Source organism: Scyliorhinus torazame, chromosome 14, assembly GCF_047496885.1.
Source record: "Scyliorhinus torazame isolate Kashiwa2021f chromosome 14, sScyTor2.1, whole genome shotgun sequence".
Classification (NCBI taxonomy): domain Eukaryota; kingdom Metazoa; phylum Chordata; class Chondrichthyes; order Carcharhiniformes; family Scyliorhinidae; genus Scyliorhinus; species Scyliorhinus torazame.
The window spans coordinates 124222297-124245553 of NC_092720.1; the positions used below are offsets into that span (position 1 = coordinate 124222297).

At 46.8% G+C, this 23257-nt stretch overlaps 1 protein-coding gene across 1 annotated transcript in view; it reads left to right on the plus strand.

Moving 5' to 3' along the window:
• The window catches only part of LOC140390004 (serotransferrin-1-like), a 68900-nt gene that overhangs the window by 29183 nt on the left and 16460 nt on the right, over positions 1-23257 (plus strand). Inside the window, exons 6-10 of the mRNA XM_072474770.1 lie at positions 2080-2135; positions 4401-4573; positions 7929-8106; positions 12731-12861; positions 22179-22275. Coding sequence (XP_072330871.1) covers positions 2080-2135; positions 4401-4573; positions 7929-8106; positions 12731-12861; positions 22179-22275 — 635 coding nt within the window. The remainder of the gene's footprint in view (positions 1-2079; positions 2136-4400; positions 4574-7928; positions 8107-12730; positions 12862-22178; positions 22276-23257) is intronic.

The window sequence follows — 23257 nt, forward strand, 5'->3', positions numbered from 1 at the left end:
AAAATAAGTTTTGACATGCAAACTGAATAGAGAGCAAAGTTAAATTGGAATTCTGTACCCCAGAGGATTATGGTTGAGTTTGTTCAAGACTGGGATCGATGGATTTCTACATTTTAAAAATACGAACGATACAGGGATAGTATAGGAAAATGACTTTGATCGATTGGTGGAAGGGGCTCGAAGGGCTGAATGGCCCACTCATGCTCCTGTTTCTTATGTTCTTAAAACAGAATCATGTTGGGATTGACAATTCCCCAAAATGTTCGGTTCATTTGCCAATCATTATTGTGGGAATACATTGGGATTTTGCTTTTTTAATAGGACTTTTTTGTAGATGCTATCGCAGAGACTTTGAGAAACATCAAAATGTGTAAGCTTATTCCATCTTACATTATTTATTAATATTTTCTATTTTCTACAAAAGTATCTAAACTTCAGTAACTGGGCGTTACCGGGAAGCTCATTCGCTCTTTATAGGTCTTGTACCCGCGACAAGGGCCTTTCTTCTTCACAATTGTTCAGTACTTTGAATAAAAAATAAAAATAAATAGTAATAACGAATTGTTGCCCAATATGTAACTTGAACATAGAACATAACAGCGCAGTACAGGCCCTTCGGCCCTCGATGTTGCGCCGACCTGTGAAACCAATCTAAAGCCCATCTACACTATTCCCTTATCATCCATATGTTTATCCAATGACCATTTGAATGCCCTTAATGTTGGCGCGTCCACTACTGTTGCAGGCAGGGCATTCCACGCCCTTACTACTCTCTGAGTAAAGAACCTACCTCTGACATCTGTCCTATATCTATCTCCCCTCAATTTAAAGCTATGTCCCCTCGTGCTAGCCATCACCATCTGAGGAAAAAGGCTCTCACTGTCCACCCTATCTAATCTTCTGATCATCTTGTATGCCTCTATTAAGTCAGCTCTAAACCTTCTTCTCTCTAACGAAAACAGCCTCCAGTCCCTCAGCCTTTCCTCATAAGATCTCCCCTCCATACCAGGCAACACCCTGGTAAATCTCCTCTGCACCCTTTCCAATGTTTCCACATCCTTCCTATAATCCGGCGACCAGAACTGCTCGCAAAACTCCAAATGCGGCCGCCCCAGAGTTTTGTACAGCTACAACATGAGACAATGGGTGGAATATTACCAAGGGGTGGGGTGGGGGTGTCTTGGATGGATTGTCCCCCCCCCGGTCCCCAGAAGCAAGGTCAGCGTGGAGCCCACCCACTCCATGCCATCCCGCCCCGCAACCATAGTGCATTGCGTTATTGGGAATTCTCCCACCCTCACTGGGGAGGAGGTCCCACCCTCAGGAATGTTGGCCGATTTGATTGCTGACGTGGGATTTCTATGCTGCAGTGACTGTATGATTTAGACATGGATTTGCTTATGTTGCGTCAGGATGGAACAAGAGAGGAAGCATTGTGAACAGCACGGTAGCACAAGTGGCTTGCACTGTGGCTTCACAGCGCCAGGGTCCCAGGTTCGATTCCCTGCTGGGTCACTGTCTATGTGGAGTCTGCTCATTCTTTGTGGGTTTCCTCTGGGTTCCTCCCACAGTCCAAAGACGTGCAGGATTGGCCTTGCTAAATTGCCCTTAGTCCAAACATTTTTTGGAGGGGTTATTGGGTTACGGGGATAGGGTGGAAGGCTTAAGTGGGTCGGTGCAGACCCGATGGGCTGAATGGCTTCCTTCTGCACTGAATGTTCTATGTTCTATATTCATTGCTTATAGTGCACTGTGTTCGCTTGCAGCACCTATCTATGGTTTAAAAAAGTTTGTACAAAGAAGATTTGTTTATGGTGCTTGGGTCCGATTGTGCAGAGAGTCAGTCAGAGTGTTAATTTTTGAAATCATATTTCTTTTTATTGTGCTATTCCATTGGAAGTAAATCTAAAATGTGTAACATTCGATATTATGTCCTGGTTGCATATTGTTCTATGTCCAAACCTTCAGTAGGCTCCTTTAAAGGGTTTGCCAGGTCACAAAGCCCCCATGGCAGTTTCCATTAGGGTATGACAATGGCACTGTATGATGATTTGACTGGTATGATTTTTTTTTGTCTAGATGTTTGAAGGATGATGCTGGAGAAGTGGCCTTTGTGAAACACACCACTGTGCCAGGTAGGTGAATGTGTGCAATCAATTTGTAACTCAATAAAACCTTATTGCACACCTTTGAGTCAACTTTGGCCAGAAAAGAGAGACTTAATAGCACAGTGGGTTAAACAGCTGACTTGCAATACAGAACAAGGCCAGCAGCGCCGGTTCAATTCCCGTACCGGCCTCCCCGAACAGGCGCCGGAATGTGGCGACTAGGGGCTTTTCACAGTAACGTCATTTGAAGCCTACTTATGACAATGAGTGATTTTCATTCATTTTTCATTTCATTTTCATTTACCATGAGTGGTGCCAATCTAACCCCATCACACTGTAATTGTATAATTTGTCCACACATTTCTTAAAATGCTCTCTGAAAGTTTGTCATCTGAAAAATTTGAGCTGCCATCTTTCGTCAGTAAGTGAAATTTCTAATGTCCAAAATGAGGGTTGAAACAATTGTTCTTATAAAATACAAAATAGTGTTCATTTCCTAAACGTATAACAAACAATTCCATTAATAAATTAATCATGTGCTTTCCTCTGTGCGTTGAACTTTTTATTGGAAGACTTCAGTCTTTCTCGAAAGCTTGGTCTTGATATTTTTTCATAACATCTAATAGCCTTTCTCATTTGGCTTTTTTCAAATAACTTTGAAAAGCAACATTGAGGTTCCCATTTACACCTGATAGTCCCCCCACGCCCCCATTAGAGCATCCATTCACCTCAACGTCAGGGCATGCCGAAGTGAGTCACGACAGGTCTCCCACAACGAAGAGTTAGGGTGAGTGCTCGGAGAGAATCATGCTCAAGCACTGACCCCTGGGTGTTCTGTGTGGAGGGGCTGGGGGTGGTTCTGTTGGTTGGAGTTCTGTGGTGTGGGGGAAGCTGTTCGGGGTGAGAGTACCGGGATGGGTGGAGGGCAGACTATTCCCTTCTTGCATTGGGAGCCAATATTTTAAAATCAATGTTGCTGGCGGGGCAGGCTCAATCAGACCCCGTTCCACCAGCGTGATTTCATGGGACCTGCCCCTTCATTTATTTTTTGACTCTTTGCCGAACAATTCGACGGGGCAAGGCGCCTCTGGGCTGGCGGCTTCCTCACTCTTTTCCCCGCCCGCTGCGCCACTTTGCAAACGTATGAGTGTGTGTGAGTTTATGACCTAAGAACAATTGAAGAAATAGATGGCTTATTAAAAGCCAAGGGGCTGGATGTTTCTGCAGGTTTTGGGACCCGATGGTGGCAACAGATAGGAATGCCAAGCCCGCACTTGCTAGTTATGAGACAGGCACAGCAACCTTCCAAGAGGCAGCTTCACAATTAGCTGCCTCAGCATCCTGCTGTCCGATTAAGAACCACAAGGAGGTTTCCAATACTGCAAGCCCCATCAGAGGAACAGCAGCTCTGGTGTCATACGTCCTACCAGGAGTGATCAACATGCCGAGACAGGTCAAGTCCTGTGAGGGAACCCCAATATGATAGTGCTTTTGCTGGCCAGAACCACAGTGACGACATAAATAAGATTTAGGCTAGTAGACCCCGAGGGGATGGAAGGGAAATCCTTATGCTGGATCAGTATCGATTGCAACTTCGACTCTTCATGCTTGCAGAGCTGTCAATAGGGCATAGAGACTCCAGCTCTGATAACCCTCGCATTCCGATGGCTCCTCCCAGCTGTAGGTAGATCCTTTCCATTGAGCTGTTGGCCTCCTCAAACAACAAGGTGGGAAAATGCCAGCAAGGTCACAAAATCATCCCTCCTTGGCGTATAAACCAGCATAATTGTTTGACCGTCTCTGCAGAGTGGAATGGAAATATATACAGCTCTGTCAGCACACGGGTTTACAGATAAACAGGGATAAACTTTAACTTAACCCATATCTCCTGGTTTGGCCCGTAAGTTATTTCAGGGCCCCTGCACAGATTTCTGGGTTGGAAATCATTATACATACACTGGGTTCCCACAACATGTTGGGGAGCGGGGGGGGGGGGGGGGGGCGGGGTGCGGAGGATGGTGGCTGATCCCAGTGCTTTCCAATGAAGATGAAAATCTACCATATCAGCTCTGTGCCTGCACACACAATATAACTTTTTGGGTTTCTGATACACTTTCCCTTTGTTGAACCTGCAATCATTGTGCCATTATTCCACTGATAAATTTACATTATGAATTTATGTTTATCAAATTCTGATATACACTTGTCTTTCCATGATTGGGACTAAGACAAGGATTGAGAGGAGTGCACACACTTGTCTGATAATGTATCTCTTTGGATTGTTGTTCCCAGCTGCTGAGAGGCAAAACTATAAGCTCCTGTGCCTAGATGGTACTACACAGCCAATCAATAATTACAAGGCCTGTCACTGGGCAAAAGTGCCAGCTCATGCGGTGGTGGTGAGAAGCAGAAATGTGGATGATGCCAAGAATGACGCAATTTGGAGATTCCTTTCATTAGCTCAGGTACGCCCGAATCTGCAGAAAGGAACTTTTCGCTCAATGTCAACATTCCTCGTTAATAAATTTCACGGGGGACACTAAAAAGATAGATTTATAATTTGCACTGGCTCAGAAATTCTCGCAAACATCCTGATTCATTTTACATGGAATTAAGTGCAATTATTGTTGTTTATACAGGCAAACACGGTTGCCAGTTTGTTCATGTCAAGATCTGGGAAACACTAATTGGATCATTAATTAGTTAATCGGTCACCAGTGCTGCTGGGATAAATGTTGATAAGGGAGTTTCTAATTATAGACAACAAAACATCCTTTGGCAAAGGGCTTTGGGTAACGTACCTCATGGTCACTGGCCTCTTTAGAGGTTGGTTTGTACCCCTGAATTTCCCATTACTTTCTCCCCTAAGGTTCTTTTTCTGGGTTTTTTTCACCTCTCCCGGACCATGTAGCAAACAGTGGATATGATGATGTTCCACTGCACCATGAAAATATGGGGCGGCCTTAATGGGCCAATTCACATTTACTCGTCTGTTGTTTTTGTATGCATACTCGCTGAGATCAAATACAACCCAAAATTCACAAATACTGAGAGTATGTATTTGATTCTTGCCCATGAAACTATCTTTGCAACTTGTGGTTATTTCTATGAGATTATTTTTAAGGACAGGAGAAAATAATACATCTTGCCAACCATCACTTGTTGGCATTGCTGTTTGTAAGGTAGGGCAATTTATGTTCGGAACACCCACCCACCATGCTAAATGCCCATGCTAAATTTGCTGAAGTTGCAAAGATAGGTACAAAAATAAGTTGTGAAGAGTAAATAAAGAGGTTACAAAGAGAAATGGATAGGTTAAGTGAGTGGGAAAAGATCTGGCAATGGAGTATAATGTGAGAAAATGTGAAATTGTCCATTTTGGCAGGAAAAATAAAAAAGAAGCATGTTCTCTAAATGGTGAGAGATTGTGGAGCTCTGAGGTGCAGAGGGACCTGGGTGTCCCAGAGCATGAATTGCAAAAGGCTAATATGTAGGTACATCAAGTAATTAGGAAAGCTAATAGAATATTATTATTTATTGCAAGGGGAATTGATTACAAAAGTAGGGATGTTGTGCTTCAGTTAATAATAACAATAATCTTTTATTGTCACAAGTATGAAGTTACTGTGAAAAGCCCCTAGTCACCACATTCCGGCGCCTGTTCGGGTAAGCTGGTATGGGAATTGAACCCGCACTGCTGGCCTTGTTCTGCATTACAAACTAGCTGCCTATCCCACTGAGCGAGACCACACTGGACTACTGTGTTCGGTGTTGGTCTCCTTATTTAAGGAAGGATGCAAATGTGTTGAAAGCAATTCAGAGAAGGTTCATTACACTAAAACCTGGAATAGTTGGGCGTTCTTATGAGGAAAGGTTGGACAATCTAGTCTTGTATTCACTGGAGTGTGGAAGAGTAAGAGGTGACTTAATTGAAACGTATAAGATCCTGAGGGTCTTGGCAGGGTAGATGTGGAGAAGATGTTTCCCCTTGTGGTGGAAAATAGGTGGTCACTGTTTAAAAATAAGGGGTCTCTCATTTAAGACAGATATGTGAAAAATCTTTTCTCTCACACGGTCGTGAGTCTCTGGAACTCTCTTCCTCAAAAGGCAGTGGAAGCAGAGTCTTTGAATATTTTTAAGGCAGAGGTAGATAAATTATCTTTTAAATATAAATTTAAAGTACCCAATTCATTTTTTTTTTCAATTAAGGGGCAATTTAGCGTGGCCAATCCACCTAACCTGCACATCTTTGGGTTGTGGGGGTGAGGCCAATGCAGACCCGGGGAGAATGTGCAAACTCCACACGGGCAGTGACCCGGGGCCGGGATCGAACCCGGGTCCTCGGTGCTGTGAAGCAGTAGTGCTAACCACTGCCCCACCGTGCCGCCCTGGGTAGCTAGATTCTTGATAAGCAAGGAGGTGAAAGGTTACTGGGGTAGGCTGGAATGTGGAGTTGAGGTTACAATCAGATCGGCCATGATCTTATTGCATCGTGGGGCAGGCAAGAGGGGCCAAATGGCCTACTCTTGCTCCTAATTCATATGTTTGTGTGTTCATGCTCAATTTATATAGCCCCAACTTGGAGTTCAGAGAGGAGATTTTCACCTCCCTAGTATGAGCTGGATCAGAACACAGATTTGAAAAGATAAGGCTCACCCTCTCTGGTCAAAGTAATTCCGCTGATATGACACTGTAACAAAATACACTGGCATGATTCTGAACGGCAATTACTTAAAGATTTTTGAAAGCTATTTGCTAACATGACTGGAAATAACAACACATCAGAACTATTCCATAGTGAACTTGTGGCATTAGTCCCAGCTCAACTAACTTTCTTTTTGAGCCGCAAACAATTTCTCTAAAACCTGTTAAACGTTATTGCGGCAGTAGGTTTTGGCTTGCGAAAATGTTGTCCGTCACCAAACATGAGTCAGTGTTGCGTGCTTTGGTCGGAGTATGTTGCAGACCAAGTTTGTAGCACAGTCTTAATGGAGATCGAACCAAACACCTGGATGTGCTGGTATCAAATGATAACATTGAAAATGTGGCAGAGTGAAATATTCCAGCCGCTTGTTGATGGCCGAGGTTGTGTTCAGATATTCCAGCCAATGTGTTAACTTGAATGATAATTGATAGTCTTAAATTTGAAAATGGTTAGTTTAATGGATGTTGCCTGGGCTGGAGTGTTTCAGCTATGAAGAGAGGCTTGATAGGCTGGGGTTGTTTTCCTTAGAGCAGAGGAGGCTGAGGGGAGAACCTAATAATAATAATCGCTTATTGTCACAAGCAGGCTTCAGTGAAGTTACTGTGAAAAGCCCCTAGTCGCCACATTCCGGTGCCTGTTCGGGCAGTCCGGTATGGGAATTGAACCAGCGCTGCAGGCATTGTTCTGCATTACAAGCCAGCTGTTTAGCCCACTGTTCTAATAGATAGAGTAGATAGGAAGAAAACTTTCCCCTTAGTAGAGGGGTCAATAACCATGGTGTATAGTTTTAAGGTAAGGGGCAGAACATTTAGAGGGGATTTTAGGAATAAGCTTTTCAGCTACAGGGTGGTGCGGATCTGGAACTCACTGCCTGGAAGGGTGGTAGAGGCGGGAACCCTCACAACATTTAAGAAGTATTTAGGTGAACACTTGAAACACCGCAGCATACAAGGTTACTGACCAAGTGCAGGAAAATGGGATTGGAATAGATATGTGTTTGGGCCGAAGGGCCTCTTTCTGTGCTGTAATGACTCTATGACTCTATGACTCCAATAGTTGAGATTAATGAGGATTTGTGTAAACACCACTTGTTCTCCTAACATCATGTTTTACAGAAAAGATTTGGACCACACACTCAGGGACAATTTAAACTCTTCAGTTCAGGAACATATCAACGAAAGGATTTGATGTTTAAAGACGCAACAGAAGAGCTGATTCACCTTCCCAAAGAAACTGATTACCTTCTGTACCTTGGCACTAACTACGCAAATGCTCTAAAGTATATTCGCAAAGGTAGGAATGTGTACTCGTGAGAATCAAGAGTAACTGATAACTTGTTTGAACTAGCATTACCCATTTTCCTCTTGGTTCCATCCCATTCCAGGATTTGTTATGTGATATTTTTAGCTGAGGAAGCTGGGCAACTCTCTACATCTGGTAGAAGACTGCTGGATGCCTATTCAGAGAGCCTAAGATCAAATCTCAGCCTCAAATGACCTCTGACTGTGACTAAACTTTGTGAGCACAATCCATTAATGGGGACGCTTTTCCATCAATTAATCTGTCACCCCAAAGATATGTGGCGTCATTCTCCAGCCCGCCGCACACTTTTTCTGGTGTGCGGTGCGCCACCGCCGGCAGCAGGATCCTCTGTCCCAGCAGTCGGCCAATGGGGTTTGCCATTGTGGGCACCCCCATGCCGCCTGGAGATCCATTGGCGTGAGTGCGCTGCCAGCGAAGTGGAGGATCCCACCAAAGGAGAATCCAGCCCATGAGGCCCAGCCTAAACAAGGGATGGAATCCAAAACTGAAGCACTATGGCTACTTCTTTGTCACCTAACACCAATCAAAAGTGGATTGGACTTGAGGCATGATCCTAGGCCACATTGACTGATATGGTCAAGTGGCTTTATGGGGTGTCAACTCCAAGTTGAATTCATAGAGGCTAGATTAAAAACTGTTGGCATCATCATTAAAGGGGAGTTGAGGAGAAATATTTTGATCCAGGGATTGGCGGTGGTCTGGAACTCACTGTCTGAAAGCGTAGCAGAGGCCGAATCCCTCACTGTATTAAAAAAAATAACTACTTGGATAAACACATGAGGTGTTGTAACCTACAGCTGGGCTATGGAGCAAGAGCTGGAAATTGGGATTGGGCTGGATAGCTCTTTTTCAGCTAGCACAGACTTTATGGTCTCTTTCTGTGCTATAGGGAAGGCAGTGGTGCAGTGGTATTGTCGCTGGGATAGTAATCCAGAAAACCAGAATGATGCTCTGGGGACCGGGTTCAAATCTCATCATGGCAGATGGTGAAATTTGAATTCAGTAAAAACCTGGAATTAAAGTTCCAATGATGACCATGAAACCAGTGTCGAATGTCCTAAAAACCCATGTGGTTCACTAATGCCCTTTAGGGAGGAAATCCATCGTCCTTACCTGGTCTGACCTATATGTGAAAACACAGAAAAATACTCTGCCCTTGAATTCGACTTCAGAATAAAAGTAGCAATGTGATAATTGTGCAAGTCATTCAGTGCACATATTTCACGGGACTTTAATTTTATCGAGCAGCTAAAATTGTCAGAAACACATGTTACAAGACTTGATGGACATCCTCACCCTCTCTCCACAGATGCTGCCAGACCTGCTGAGTTTTTCCAGCATTTCCTGTTTTTATTTCTGAACGTTTCATTGTCTATTTTCCAAAAAAATGGGAGCTGGTGATGAAGGCTCATCGCATTCATGATATCAGTGACACCGTGTGTTAAAGTTCACTCAGCACAAATCTTGGGTAGGAAGGGAACGCTCAATTGGGATTTTTCAAGGAAACTCCATGGGCACTGCCATGAAGACAGTCATGGAATCATAGAATCCCTACAGTGCAGAAGGAGGCCATTTGGCCCATCACGTCTACACCACACTCCAAAAGAGCGCCCTACCTAGGCCAAGCCCCCACCCTTATCCCGGAAAGCGGAGCACCCGGAGGAATCCCATGCACCCACGGGGAGAAAGTACAAACTGCACAGAAACAGTCACCCAAGGCCGGAATTGAACCCGGGTCCCGGGCACCGTGACGCAACAGTAATAACCATTGTGCCACCATGCTGCCCCAAAGTAATTGAATGTTTTAACGTCCTCCAGCTGCCAAAGTAGGATTTGAACTCATGTTCACAAGATTACTAATCTAGTGACAGCATCACTACACCACCATCTTCCTATTCTGTATAAAGCAACAAACAGTCTTTCATTCCTGGTTAGATGAATTGCAATGGCATTCGAACACTGCCACAATGATCACATTGATAGAACCAAAAAGACAATTACACAGTGAACTGTTCACCTTCAAATAATTTACAACAATTATTAATCCTTTGTCCTCGTGGCGGATGAGTGGCCAGGCCAAAATCATAAATATTGGGCACGATTGGGCTTTGTTTTTCTGCTGTGCCCGCCTGAGACCGGAAATTCTCACCTGAGGTCAACAGACCTTTAAATGGTCCCTTTCCCACCCGTGACAGTTCTTGCAGCAGGCACGGCCAAAACATTCTGCCCCAGCTGTCATTTTGGGCAGGTTTGGCAGGGTGTTTTCCCCTCAGCTTTTTGGGTGAGATCCAGACCTAGATTCACCCACACTTAATAGTTTTTCGGGGTTTGGGGGAGTTTCTCGCCAGTCTAACCCACTCTTAGAATTTTTTTCAGCAGTGGGGAGCTGAACTCGCCGGTGAGACCAGCTCCTCAGAGGTTGGGCCATTTTGAAAGGGTGTCCGTCTCTAAGTGAGCTTGAAGGTCCCTTCCCCCCCACCCATGGGCAGACATGGGCATTAACCCCACCCCAAATGATAGCACCCCGTTATGGTATCGCTAAGACCTCTACCCCTTTCAGGCATTCCCACCCCTCCCTTTCAGTACCCCCCCCCCCTCCCCCCCTTTCAGGACTCTCCCTTCACCTCTCAACCTTTATCAAGTTCCTTCATACCCCTCTTTCACTCCCCCTACCCTCATACCCCTTTCACCCTCCTTTCATGGGCATTGCTCACCATGTTCTCCAACCCTTGGCAGTGCCAACCTGGCACCCAGGCACTGCCTAATGGCTCATTTAAATATGATTATCTAGATCACACCCAGTGAGGGCATGATCCAGATTGCACCGGGCACCGTGGGTCGGGTGACCCACAGCGCCCGTGGTTTTGCGCATGTGCGAAGTCTGATTTGGGACTCTCTCGCTATGCTCCTGGCGAGCCCAGATTGGCCCCGGGGGCAACATGGTGGGAAAATCGCTTTCATTGTTTTAAACATTTTGGTTAGATTTAATTTCAAACACATCTGTCTGATTATGAGATCCATGAAGGTGGTAGCTTCATGTGAAGCTTCATGTTAGTAAGAACTGTGAAAATAATTGTTCATTATCATTCAGCACGATTTTTCAGTCTTTTGCTTGCTTCTGAGTTTTAGTGATTTTCCAAGTGGTAGCTTTTTACTTTTTTTCAAAATTTACTCTTCAATTATCCTTATGTATACCTAACAGAAACCTGTCCTCAGTTTATATTCAGAGTCTTTACTGTCCTTGTGCTGTTCAAATTGTACCCCATTCCCTGGAGTGAGATGGCTGGGAGTATGCCTTTTCTTCAGTCACATGCTAATCTCAAGCTACACCACTGCCAGGAGCTATACGCAGTTCAGGCACCATCCTGTCTGACTACAAGTGTGTGGATAGTAGAAAGGAACTAAAAATGAAGATGTGTTATCCTGTCTGAAACAGATTGCAGTTGAGTCCCACTGTAGTTGCTATCCTGCTCAGAACATGACCCTGCCTATTCTCTCTCCTACATGCAACATAAACCTACGCATTAGCTGTGAATATTGCACATCGCAGTGATTGTATGTAAAGCCATTGTAACATGTCTTGACTATTATCCAATGTACCATTGTTAGTTGATTGTGCACAGACAAAGTATGCAGCAAGCCCTTGAGATTCGGATTTGGATTTTCATCCTCGGGACAGGAATTACAAATTGGGTGATTTCTTGACGTCCTGATCCTGACTTCTGAAACACGGAATTTTCAACTTCCAGAACTGGGATGGGGCTGAAGTCATGGCAGCCAATTCCTGAAGCAGGCCTGAGGGGGCAATAGAGGCAGGCAGAAGCTGAGATAGGCAGGTTAGAAAGCCAGCCTCTGTTTGTTGGGATTTAGCCCAGTTTCCCACATAGTTGTTCATTTTCCTCACCACCCTCAACTCCCAAAACTCTATAAATCCTCAAACCCTGTTCACATTCTCCATGACCCATGCATCCTCCAAACCCACTCACCTAGTATCCACATATATACAGAAATTCTGAGCTATTTTAAAACACTGGGAAGTCTGTGAAATGCTCATGTTGGGATTCTATTGCGCAGCTGAATAAGCAAACCCTGCAGAGCTTAATACAATAGAATCTTTAAAGTTTCCTGACCAGGTGTTCAGCTATCTGTTCCTTTTTTTTCCAAAAGCTCATTAGATGCAGTATCAAGCAAAGAAGTTGGCATTAATTCAATTTTTTCAGAGACTTTTCTGATGTCAGGACTTGAAATCAATGTAAAACTCAAAGCAGTGTCCAGATGACCCATTCAAATCAAATTCTCAATGCTAATGAATGCATAAGAGTAATTTTTCCACTTCAGAACTGAAGAAGAGCTGTGTTTGACTTGAACTACTAACTCTAATTCTCTTTCCAATGACTGAAAGAGCAAGAGACAATAAAGGTTCCTATTCCTTCACTATGTGGAGCTTTGAGGTTGTTACTTTTTGTAGTCTTTCCAGACTTTTATGTAGTATTACCAGACTGTTTATATAGGGGCTCGCAGATTGAAAGTTGCTCCAGTCTGCCAATTATAGTTTATGGGAGGATAACAACCCTTTGGAATTCTTGTGTTGTAGAGACTGGTACCTCAAGTAATACGTTGCGCTGGTGTACCATTGGGGATCCTGAAAGGAGGAAGTGCGACACATGGACAGCAGTAAACTGCGTCGGGGGCACTAACGCTGAGGACTGCATCAAACAGATCATGGTAAATGACAGCAGTGTGTTACAAAACATTTTAATCATGTTCATCAGGTTAAGGTTAGCAATGGCACAGTTTTCCATTTCATTTTACCTCAGGTTCAAGTGCAACAGGAGAATAGTTACAGAGCAAAGCTGCCTCAAAATACTTGGTGCCAAAACTGGTTAGGTACAGAGTATATTCTTTCTACACTGAGGCAGTGGGAAAGAAAATATCCACTTGAATTATACTAGACCTGATGGGGGCGATTTTGAGCCCGCGCTCACCGCCTGGGGGCAAGTACCGCAAGAATCGGGGATCGTGGTTCTCGCCGGCAAGATCGCATTTCCCGATTTTCATTGGCCCTCGCCGGTGGCGTCACAAGATTCAGGAACATTATTATAGTAAATATCAATACATTTCAATACTGTTAACTGCCCCCCCTCCCCACCAAATTCTGCCTGCTCATGAGATTTTCAAACCTCACCAACGTGACGTCACGTCGGCAAGGTTTACAACAGGTTTGGCCAGACATGAGGCAGTCAAAGGGATCCTTCCAGGGACGTAGCGGCAAGTATGGCCCCTGGGATGGGAAGGTGAGGGGAGGAGAGAGGGACATGCCTGGGCATTGCCCTGGCACAGGTTAGCACTGCCAGATGGTACTGCCTGACAATTCCAACCTGGCAGTACCATTATGTGCCGGCGACAGTGACAAGGGCGACCCCCATGGGAAACGGGGTACATTGGCGTGTGGTTGGGGGAGGGGGGGAGGAGATCGGACATTGGGGAGAGGCGATGGTGGGGTGAGGGTGAGGGGGCGATGCCACGATGATGATCGGGGGGGGGGGGAAAGACTGCGGCGTTGTGGCGGGGGATGGGGGGAGAACTCTCAAAAGCTCCGTGTTGGGTATGTGGGCCGTTTGGCTACTGCACTGAGGGTAGAGCCTTTTAAAATGGGCACCTCGATCACTGTGGAGCCAGTTGCCAGCTCCAAGTGTCCCCGCCCACCTCACCAGAGTGACGGCGTAAACCACAGCCACTAATTTATTTTCGGCATAGAGGCTCAAGATTTGGAGAGAAAACCGGTCTGTGTAACTGGAGAGTTACTCGCCAGTTTTCAGAATGACCTGATACTTTGCCATTTTGTTACAAGATTCCACCCGATAAGTTACACCTATTAGGAAGAATTGAATTGACTGCATCTGCTTCTCTACAAAAGAGAAAACTGTGCGGTGACTGGTTTTTAAGATTATGCAATAGTTTGAAAAGGTAAGATGCAGCGAAGATGTTTTCACTTGTGAGTAATACCAGAGCTAAGAATCATAAATTTAAGATAGCGACTAGTGAATCCAGGAAGCAACTCAAAAAAAACGTATTTATCCAAAGAGCACTTAGAAGGTTAAACCTGCCACCACAAAGAGTAGTTGAGTAACCGGCATAGGTGCATTAAAAGGGAGGCTGATTAAACAGAGGGAGAAAGAGTAAACAGATCTGTTGAAGGGGTTGCACTGAGTGAACGGAGGCTTGTGTAGAGTATGAACACCAGCTAATGCTGCTGTGTTTCTGTGCTGCAAATATTGTTTAGTACACTGCCTTATAAAACATTCCCAGGTCAAGTGTAGGATGGACTAGATACAGAGAAGCCAAACACTCCTCCAGTCAGGTACGGTACGTGTTAGGCACACTGTCCCATCAAACACTCCCAGGGCAGGCAGAGCATGGGTTAGATAAAGAGCAACGTTTCCTCTACCAAGAGCCATCAAACATTCCAGAGCGGGTGCAGCATGAGTTAGATAATGAGTTAAATCCTCTCCACATTAAAGACTAAAATATATAGGGCTTTTCATGACCAGCAGTTATCTCAAATTGCTTTGCAGCTAATGAAGTATCTTTTTGGGGACATGATCTAACTGAATCAGAACAGAGTCCCGATACGAGCACGTTTAGCCAGGCGGTTCCTGCCGCTCGTGTATCTGTGCTGTCCCAGTACAGAGACAGACTGTATATCTGTGCAGTCCCAATGTAGAGACAGACTGTATCCGTGCTATCTCAATGCAGAGACACGTGTATCTGTGCTGTCCCAATGTAGAGACAGACTGTGCATCTGCTATCTCAATGCGCAGAGAGAGACTGTGTACCTGTGCTATCTCAATGCAGAGACAGATTGTGTATCTGTGCTATCTCAATGCAGAGAGAGACTGTGTGTGGTAGTCTGTGTAGAGGTATTATGGTACCTAGTAATGCTGGAACACCATTGGTAGATAATGTATGTTTCCCATTGGTCAAGCTGTATGGTAGCTCCGCCCTGCAAGGCGGGGTATAAGAGCCCGTGCCACCCCAGCAGCTTTCTTTCTGTACCTGAGCTGCTGGGGGAAACATCTAGCTTATTAAAGCCTTCAGTCGGACTACAACCTCGCTTTAGTAGTCATTGATCGTGCATCAATTTAATAAGCTAGATTTAAAGAATGGAGCTCCGAATCAAGCTGGAGTGTCTGCAACTCAGTCCCCACGCAGTAAACCCGGTGGCGACTTTCAAGCACTGGCTGGCGTGCTTCAACAGTTACCTCGGAACGGCAGAAAACACACCCACAGGAGAACAGAAACTGCAGATCCTGTACTCTAGGGTAAGCCCAGAAGTCTACACCCTCATCTAGGACACGGGCGACTTTGATGCCCCGATGGAGTTGCTGAAAGGACATTACATTCACCCTGTAAATCAGGTCTACGCCCGGCATCTACTAGCGACGAGATGACAAATTCCTGGTGAGTCACTGGAAGAATTCTACCGTGCGCTCCCGGTCTTGGGGAGAAACTGCAGCTGCCCGCAAGTTTCAGCAAACGACCACATTGAACTGTTGATTCGGGACGCTTTTGTTGCGGGTATGCTGTCCTCTCAAATCCGCCAGCGTTTGCTGGAAAAAGAGACTCTTGGCCTCATGGAGGCAAGGGCCCTTGCCGGCTCCCTGGATGTGGCCTCCCGAAACGCCCGCGCCTACGCCCCCGACCGCGCGGCAGCCCTCTGGGCAGCGTGGAACACCCCTGCAGCCGACTCCGAGGCAACCCACATCCACCCACAAGCTTGCGCTGCAAGACGGCCCGGCAACCCCGGGGGGCCCCGCTGCTATTTTTGCGGGCAAACCAAACACCCCGACAGCGCTGCCCAGCCCGTTTGTCCACATGAAAAGGGTGCGGCAAAATCGCTGCGGTCACCGGAAGCAAATGCGGGCCGCCACCACAACCCTCTCCACGGACCCCGTGCGGCCAGTGAGCACCACCATCTTCCTCCCCCAGGGCCATGTCTGGCCTCCGGGCGCCGCCATTTTGTCCCACTAATGCCACGTGTGATAGATGGGCGCCGCCATTTTGTGCAGCCACAGCCATGTGCGACCAGTGGGCGCCGCCATCTTGGATGGACTCCCAGGACCTCGGTGCCGATGACCACACACCGCCCGGCGAGAACACCCAGCTGCTGCCGCGATTAGCTTCGGTGACCCTGGACCAGTCTCGGCCTCGAACACTCTCAACTGCAACAACAACAGTACTAATCAACGGGCACGAGACGTCCTGCTTAATCAACTCTGGGAGCAAGGAGAGCTTCATACACCCCGACATGGTAAGGCGCTGTTCTCTCCCCGTCCAACCCGTTAATCAAAAAATCTCCGTGACCTCCGGTTCCCACTCACGGTCCAGGGATGGGAGTTTACAAATTACCGGCTCTACGTACTTCCCCACCTCTGCGCGGCCACACTCCTAGGGTTTAGACTTCCAGTGCAATCTCCAAAGTCTAACTTTCAAATTCGGCGGCCCTATACCCCCTCTCAGTGTCTGCAGCCTCGCGACCTTCAAGGTCGATCCGCCTTCCCTGTTTACGAACCTCACTCCGGATTGCAAACCCGTTGCTACCAGGAGCAGATGGTACAGTGCCCAGGATCGGATCTTTATTAGGTCAGAGGTCGAATGGCTACTGAGGGAAGGAGTCATTGAAGCCAGCAACAGTCCCTGGAGAGCTCAAGTAGTGGTGGTAAAGACCGGGGAGAAGAATAGGATGGTCATCGACTACAGTCAGACCATCAACAGGTTTACGCAGCTGGTTGCGTACCCTCTCCCCTGCATATCCGACCTGGTAAACAGGATCACGCATTACAAGGTCTTCTCCATGGTGGATCTTAAGTCCGCCTACCACCAGCTCCCCATCCCCACTAGTGACCGCAAATACACTGCTTTCGAGGCAGATGGGCGGCTCTACCACTTTTTAAGGGTTCCCTTCGGTGTCACTAACGGGGTCTCGGTCTTCCAGCGCGAGATGGACCGAAGGGTTGACCTGTACGGTTTACGGGCAACATTCACGGATCTCGATAATGTCACCATCTGCGGCCATGACCAGCAGGACCACAACAGCAACCTCTGAAAATTCCTCTAGACCGCAAAGATCCTTAACCTTACGTATAACAAGGATAAATGCGTGTTTAGCACTGACCGCCTAGCCATCCTCGGCTACATAGTGCGAAATGGAGTTATAGGCCCCGACACTGAACGCATGCGCCCCCTTATGGAGTTCCCCCTCCCTCACTGCTCCAAAGCCCTGAAGCGCTGCCAAGGCTTTTTTTCTTACTATGCCCAGTGGGTCCCCAACTATGTGGACAAGGCCCGTCCCCTGATCCAGTCCACAGTTTTCCCCCTGTCGATAGAGGCCCGCCAGGCCTTCAGCCGCATCAAAGCAGACATTGGAAAGGCCACGATGCGTGCCATCGATGAGTCCCTCCCCTTCCAGGTCGAGAGCGATGCGTCCGACGTAGCTCTGGCGGCCACCCTCAACCAAGCGGGCAGACCCGTGGCCTTCTTCTCACATACCCTCCATGCTTCCGAAATCCGCCACTCCTCAGTCGAAAAGGAGGCCCAGGCCATAGTAGAAGCTGTGAGACATTGGAGGCATTACCTGGCCGGCAGGAGATTCACTCTCCTCACTGACCAATGGTCGGTCGCCTTCATGTTCGATAATGCACAGCGGGGCAAGATAAAAAAACGATAAGATCTTACGGTGGAGGATCAAACTCTCCACCTATAACTACGAGATCTTGTATCGTCCCGGGAAGCTAAACGAGCCTCCTGATGCCCTGCCAACGCACAAGTGGACCGCCTCCGAGCCCTCCACGAGGACCTCTGCCACCCGGGGGTCACTCGCTTCTTTCATTTTATCAAGACCCACAACCTGCCCTACTCCATCGAGGAGGTCAGGATAGCTACCAGGGACTGCCAAATCTGCGCGGAGTGCAAACCGCACTTCTACCGGCCTGAGAAAGCGCACCTGATAAAGGCTTCCTGTCCCTTTGAACGCCTCAGTATGGACTTCAAAGGCCCCCTCCCCTCCACTGACCGCCACACGTACTTCCTGAACGTGATTGGCGAGTACTCCCGATTCCCATTCGCCATCCCCTGCCCCGACATGACCGCAACCACCGTCATAAAGGCCCTCCATAGCATCTTTACGCTGTTCGGTTTCCCCACCTACATACACAGTGATAGGGGGTCCTCCTTTATGAACGACGAACTGCATCAATTCCTGCTCAGCAAGGGCATTGCCTCGAGCAGGACGACCAGTTACAACTGCCGGGGTAACGGACAGGTAGAGAGGGAAAACGGAACGGTCTGGAAGACCGTCCTACTGGCCCTACGGTCCAGGGATATCCCAGTCTCCCGCTGGCAGGAAGTCCTCCCGGATGCCCTCCACTCCATCCGGTCACTGCTGTGTACCACGACCAACCAAACACCTCACGAACGTCTCCTTGTCTTCCCCAGGAAGTCCTCCTCTGGGACCTCGTACCCAACCTGGCTGGCAGCTCCCGGACCCATCCAGCTCCGAAAACATGTGCGGGCGCACAAGTCGGACCTGTTGGTTGAGAGGGTCCATCTTCTCCACGCTAACCCTCAGTGTGCCTACGTGGCGTACCCCGACGGCCAACAAGATACGGTCTCCCTACGAGACCTGGCGCCCGTCGGATCCCCACGCACACCATAGCCACCAGTCCCACCCTCCCTCCCACCGGTGCACCTTACAGCCGCCCCCCTTCCCAGCAGGATCGGTTCTTCCGCCGGCCCTGTCTAGGCCCCCCCACCCACCGACGCACCCCGCAGACGCTCCCTTCCCAGGTCAATCGGCTTCCCCATCAGCGCCGTCTAGGGGTGTTGAAGCTGCCACAGAGATCGAAACCACGGTCCCGGAGTCACAGACGCCCGAACCTCCACCGGAGTCACAGACGCCCAAACCTCCACCAACGTCACCACCAAAGCTTCGACGATCACAGAGGACGACCAGGGCCCCCGATCGACTGATTGCTTCATTTTAAAGTGTATATAGTTAATTGTGAAATTGTAAATCGTTACGATAATAAGACAAAATGCTGGACGGAGGTATTACGGTACCTCCATAACTATATAACTTCTACCACGTTACCATGTTGTAATACCAAGCCACCATCCCCGCCGGACTCCTTTTTAACAGGGGGTGAATGTGGTAGTCTGTGTAGAGGTGTTACAGTACCTAGTAATGCTGGAACACCATTGGTAGATAATGTGTTTCCCATTGGTCAAGCTGTATGGTATCTCCGCCCTGCAAGGCGGGGTATAAGAGCCCGTGCTGCCCCAGCAGCTTTCTTTCTGTACCTGAGCTGCTGGGGGAAACATCTAGCTTATTAAAGCCTTCAGTCGGACTACAACCTCGCTTTAGTTGTCATTGATCGTGCATCACTGTGTACCTGTGCTATCTCAATGTAGAGAGAGAGACTGTGTACCTGTCCTATCTCAATGCAGAGACAGATTGTGTGTCTGTGCTAACTCAATGCAGAGACAGACTGTGTATCTGTGCTATCTCAATGCAGAGACAGATTGTGCCTGTGCTTTCCCAATGTAGAGGCAGATTGTGTATCTGTGCTGTCTCAATGTAGAGACAGACTGTGTATCTGTGCTATCTCAATGCAGAGGCAGATTGTGTCTCTGTGCTTTCCCAATGTAGAGACAGACTGTGTATCTGTGCTATCTCAATGCAGAGACAGATTGTGTCTGTGCTTTCCCAATGTAGAGGCAGACTGTGTATCTGTGCTATCTTACTGCAGAGACAGACTGTATCTGTACTATCTCAATGCAGAGACAGATTGTCTATCTGTCCTGTCTCTATGCAGAGACCGATTGTGTCTCTGTGCTGTCCCAGTGCAGAGGCAGACTGTGTATCTGTGCTATCTCAATGCAGGGACACATTGTGTATCTGTGCTGTCCCATTGTAAAGACAGACCGTGTATCTGTTATCTCAATGCAGAGAGAGACCATTGCAGCTGTGCTATCTCAATGCAGAGACAGATTGTGTGTCTGTGCTATCTCAATGCAGAGAGAGAGACTGTGTATCTGTCCTATCTCAATGCAGAGACAGATTGTGTATCTGTGCTATGTCAATGCAGAGGCAAATTGTGTGTCTGTGTTATCTCAATGCAGAGAGAGACTGTGTACCTGTGCTATCTCAATCCAGAGACAGGCAATTTCAAGTAAACCATTTAGCCTCTTTAAACATATGGAAATCACTGACTCACTCCCAGAAGTGAGGTCTGAGTTTCTGGGAAAAGAGGAAGAATTTTTAGTCTCACCATTGCTAACAAAGAAGTGTGGTTAGCACTGCCACAGTGCCAGGGTCCTGGGTTCGATTCCAACTTCAGGTCACTGCCTGGCTCCCCAATCCTTTAATACAATTTAAAATTCAATCCTTTTTGAAGATTCCCATCAGAATTTGACCAGTTTCCTCAGAAATTACTTGAAGGGATTCTTGTTACCTGAACCCTGAATGTTTCTGCTCACAGAATTGTTACAGTGCCGACAAAAGCCATTCGGCCCATCGGGCCTACACCAAACCTCCGAAAGAGCACCCTACCTAGGCCTAATCCACCGCTGTTGTAATGATGTAATCTAAACCATGATATAATTCATCAACTGACCACTAGGAGTCTCATTAATATATAAGTGAATGTTAGAGTCAGGTGACCTCGGACTTACTGGAGAGCAGGGGGGGGGAGGTTGCTTGTGCATGATCATTCATCTGTTGTTTTGTATATAGTTGACCCACAGTTAATGTTAATAAATTGTTTGTAGCATTAGCTCCAAGTGATCTTGTAATATAAATCAGGACATCCGACAAGAACATTACAGCTCTATCCCTGTAACCACGTAACCCCACCTAATCTTAGGACACCAACTGGTAATTTAGAACGGTCAATCCACCGAACCTGCACATCTTTGGAATGTGGGAGAATGTGCAAACTCCACACAGACAGTCACCCGAGGTTGGACTCAAACCCGTGTCCCTGACGGTGTGAAGCAGCAGTGCTAACCACACTGTTTTTGGTGCGACTAAAAGTTCTTCCTCTTTTTCCAGAAACTCAACCCTCACTTACATAAGAACTAGGAACAGGAGTAGGCCATCTGGCCCATCGAGCCTGCTCCGCCATTCAATGAGATCATGGCTGATCTTCTGGGGGTTTGTCAGTGACTTCCTTCATGAATAGTAAAGCTGTTCAGGTTATCTGGCAATTCATTGTTTCACATTTCAATCTACCCATTTGTGTATTTCCTCACCAAACTTTGATTGTTGATGCATTTAAAGAAAGTTTTTACATTACTTTTATGTTTACTGCAGTCTTAACCCTGCTGTCCAACCAGCTTTTTAAACAATTTTTGCCATGTTTGTATACTCCCTGAGCATCCACCACTCAACCTGCAAGGCTGGGAAATAGCGCCTTGTGAGTGTCAGCCTGGGAAATCCCACTTTAGAGACAGACTGTGTATCTGTGCTGTCTCAATGCAGAGACAGATTGTGTACCTGTGCTGTCCCAGTGCAGAGACCGACTGTGTATCTGTGCTATCTCAATGCAGAAACAGATATTGAATCTATGCTGTCTCAATGTAGAGACAGACTGTGTATCTGTGCTATCTCAATGCAGAGACATGATTGTGTGTCTGTGCTATCCCAGTTTCCGAGATGGACTTTATTCAAAACGGGTTCAATCATTTTGCAGACAAGCCTCCTGTAAAGGGTAAGCTTCTGTGGACTGTTTTGAATGCTCTCAATGGCTGATAAGGAAAAGCAATAGGCCTCTTGGCAAATCTAGACAGGTCAAGGTCTGGAGCATTAATGCAGCAGAGAGGAAGACCCCTCAGAAAAGAATCTCTGCTGACTGCCCATACCTAATGCTTGCTTCATGCATTGGGTGCAAATTTGAAGGGAAATCTATGGGTTTATGTTTTGGGAGGAAAGGAGATAGAGACAGAAATGCACACCCGCACACTAAACAAATTCTCTTTTGCAGTCTGGTGTCGCTGATGCAGTAAGCCTTGATGGTGGGCAAGTCTATGTTGGAGGAAAATGTGGCCTCGTCCCTGTCATGGCAGAGTATTACAACAAAGGTAGGTGTTCTGTACAAACTTTAAATCGTCACCTTCATTGCATGGATCTCGGGTTTAAATGACATATGGCCTCATGTAGAGATAAGGACATTAGGACCTGGGCTTCATTTCATATTGGCCGGTGCAAATTTATCGCCTTTGGGACTGTGTTGCCTTTGAAAAGTAGAGACGTGCACCATAGGTGATTGTTGATTTGGAAGGATGTAACCTGTAACAGGCTCGTCTGATATCATTATACTGTAAACCAGAACTTAATCTTCAAGACCTCTGGTTGGGTTTTCCCATCCTAAACAATGTCTCTATCTCTCTCCTTGGGGCTATAAGGTTTTTATAAAGTCTTATATAGGGGGCTGGATTCCCCACCCCGCCACGTCACATTTTTGCCTCGATCCGCCAGTGGGATTCTCCGTTACGCCGGCCGGTCAATGGGGTTTCCCATTGTGGGGCAGCCCCACGCCGTCGGGAAACCCCCGGGCGCCGGCAAAACTGAGAATCCCGCTGGCGGAGAATCCCATCCAGGATTTTTAAAACCGTGCAAAGTCAGTGAATCATAGAATTTTACTGCCCATGTAGAACATTTTTATAAGATAGTTCAGATGTCTCTGCAGAGCTTCAGGAGCATCACATTAGAAGAAACTCTTTTTGAAACATAAAATCACAATTCGTAGTATCGTTCAAAGGTTTCACCCAAAAATTAAGAGACTGTTGAAATGTTGAGGGATTGGACAGGTCTCCCACAGTAAAACATATGCCTTTGCTCCATTATTGATTTCTGTGTGGAGGCGAAGCTCTGCGATTTAGTCGACATGCATGCGGTGTTATTGGGATGAAGGATACTTGATTTGGTCAATGTGTTGGGCTGGGTGCCTTTATTTCTGTGTACACAGTATGTGTAGAGCTGGAGGAGGTAGAAGCTTATATGTGTTGCAGGCTATGAGCTTGTGATTATTTTAATTTTAAATTATACTTCTTCCATTCCACT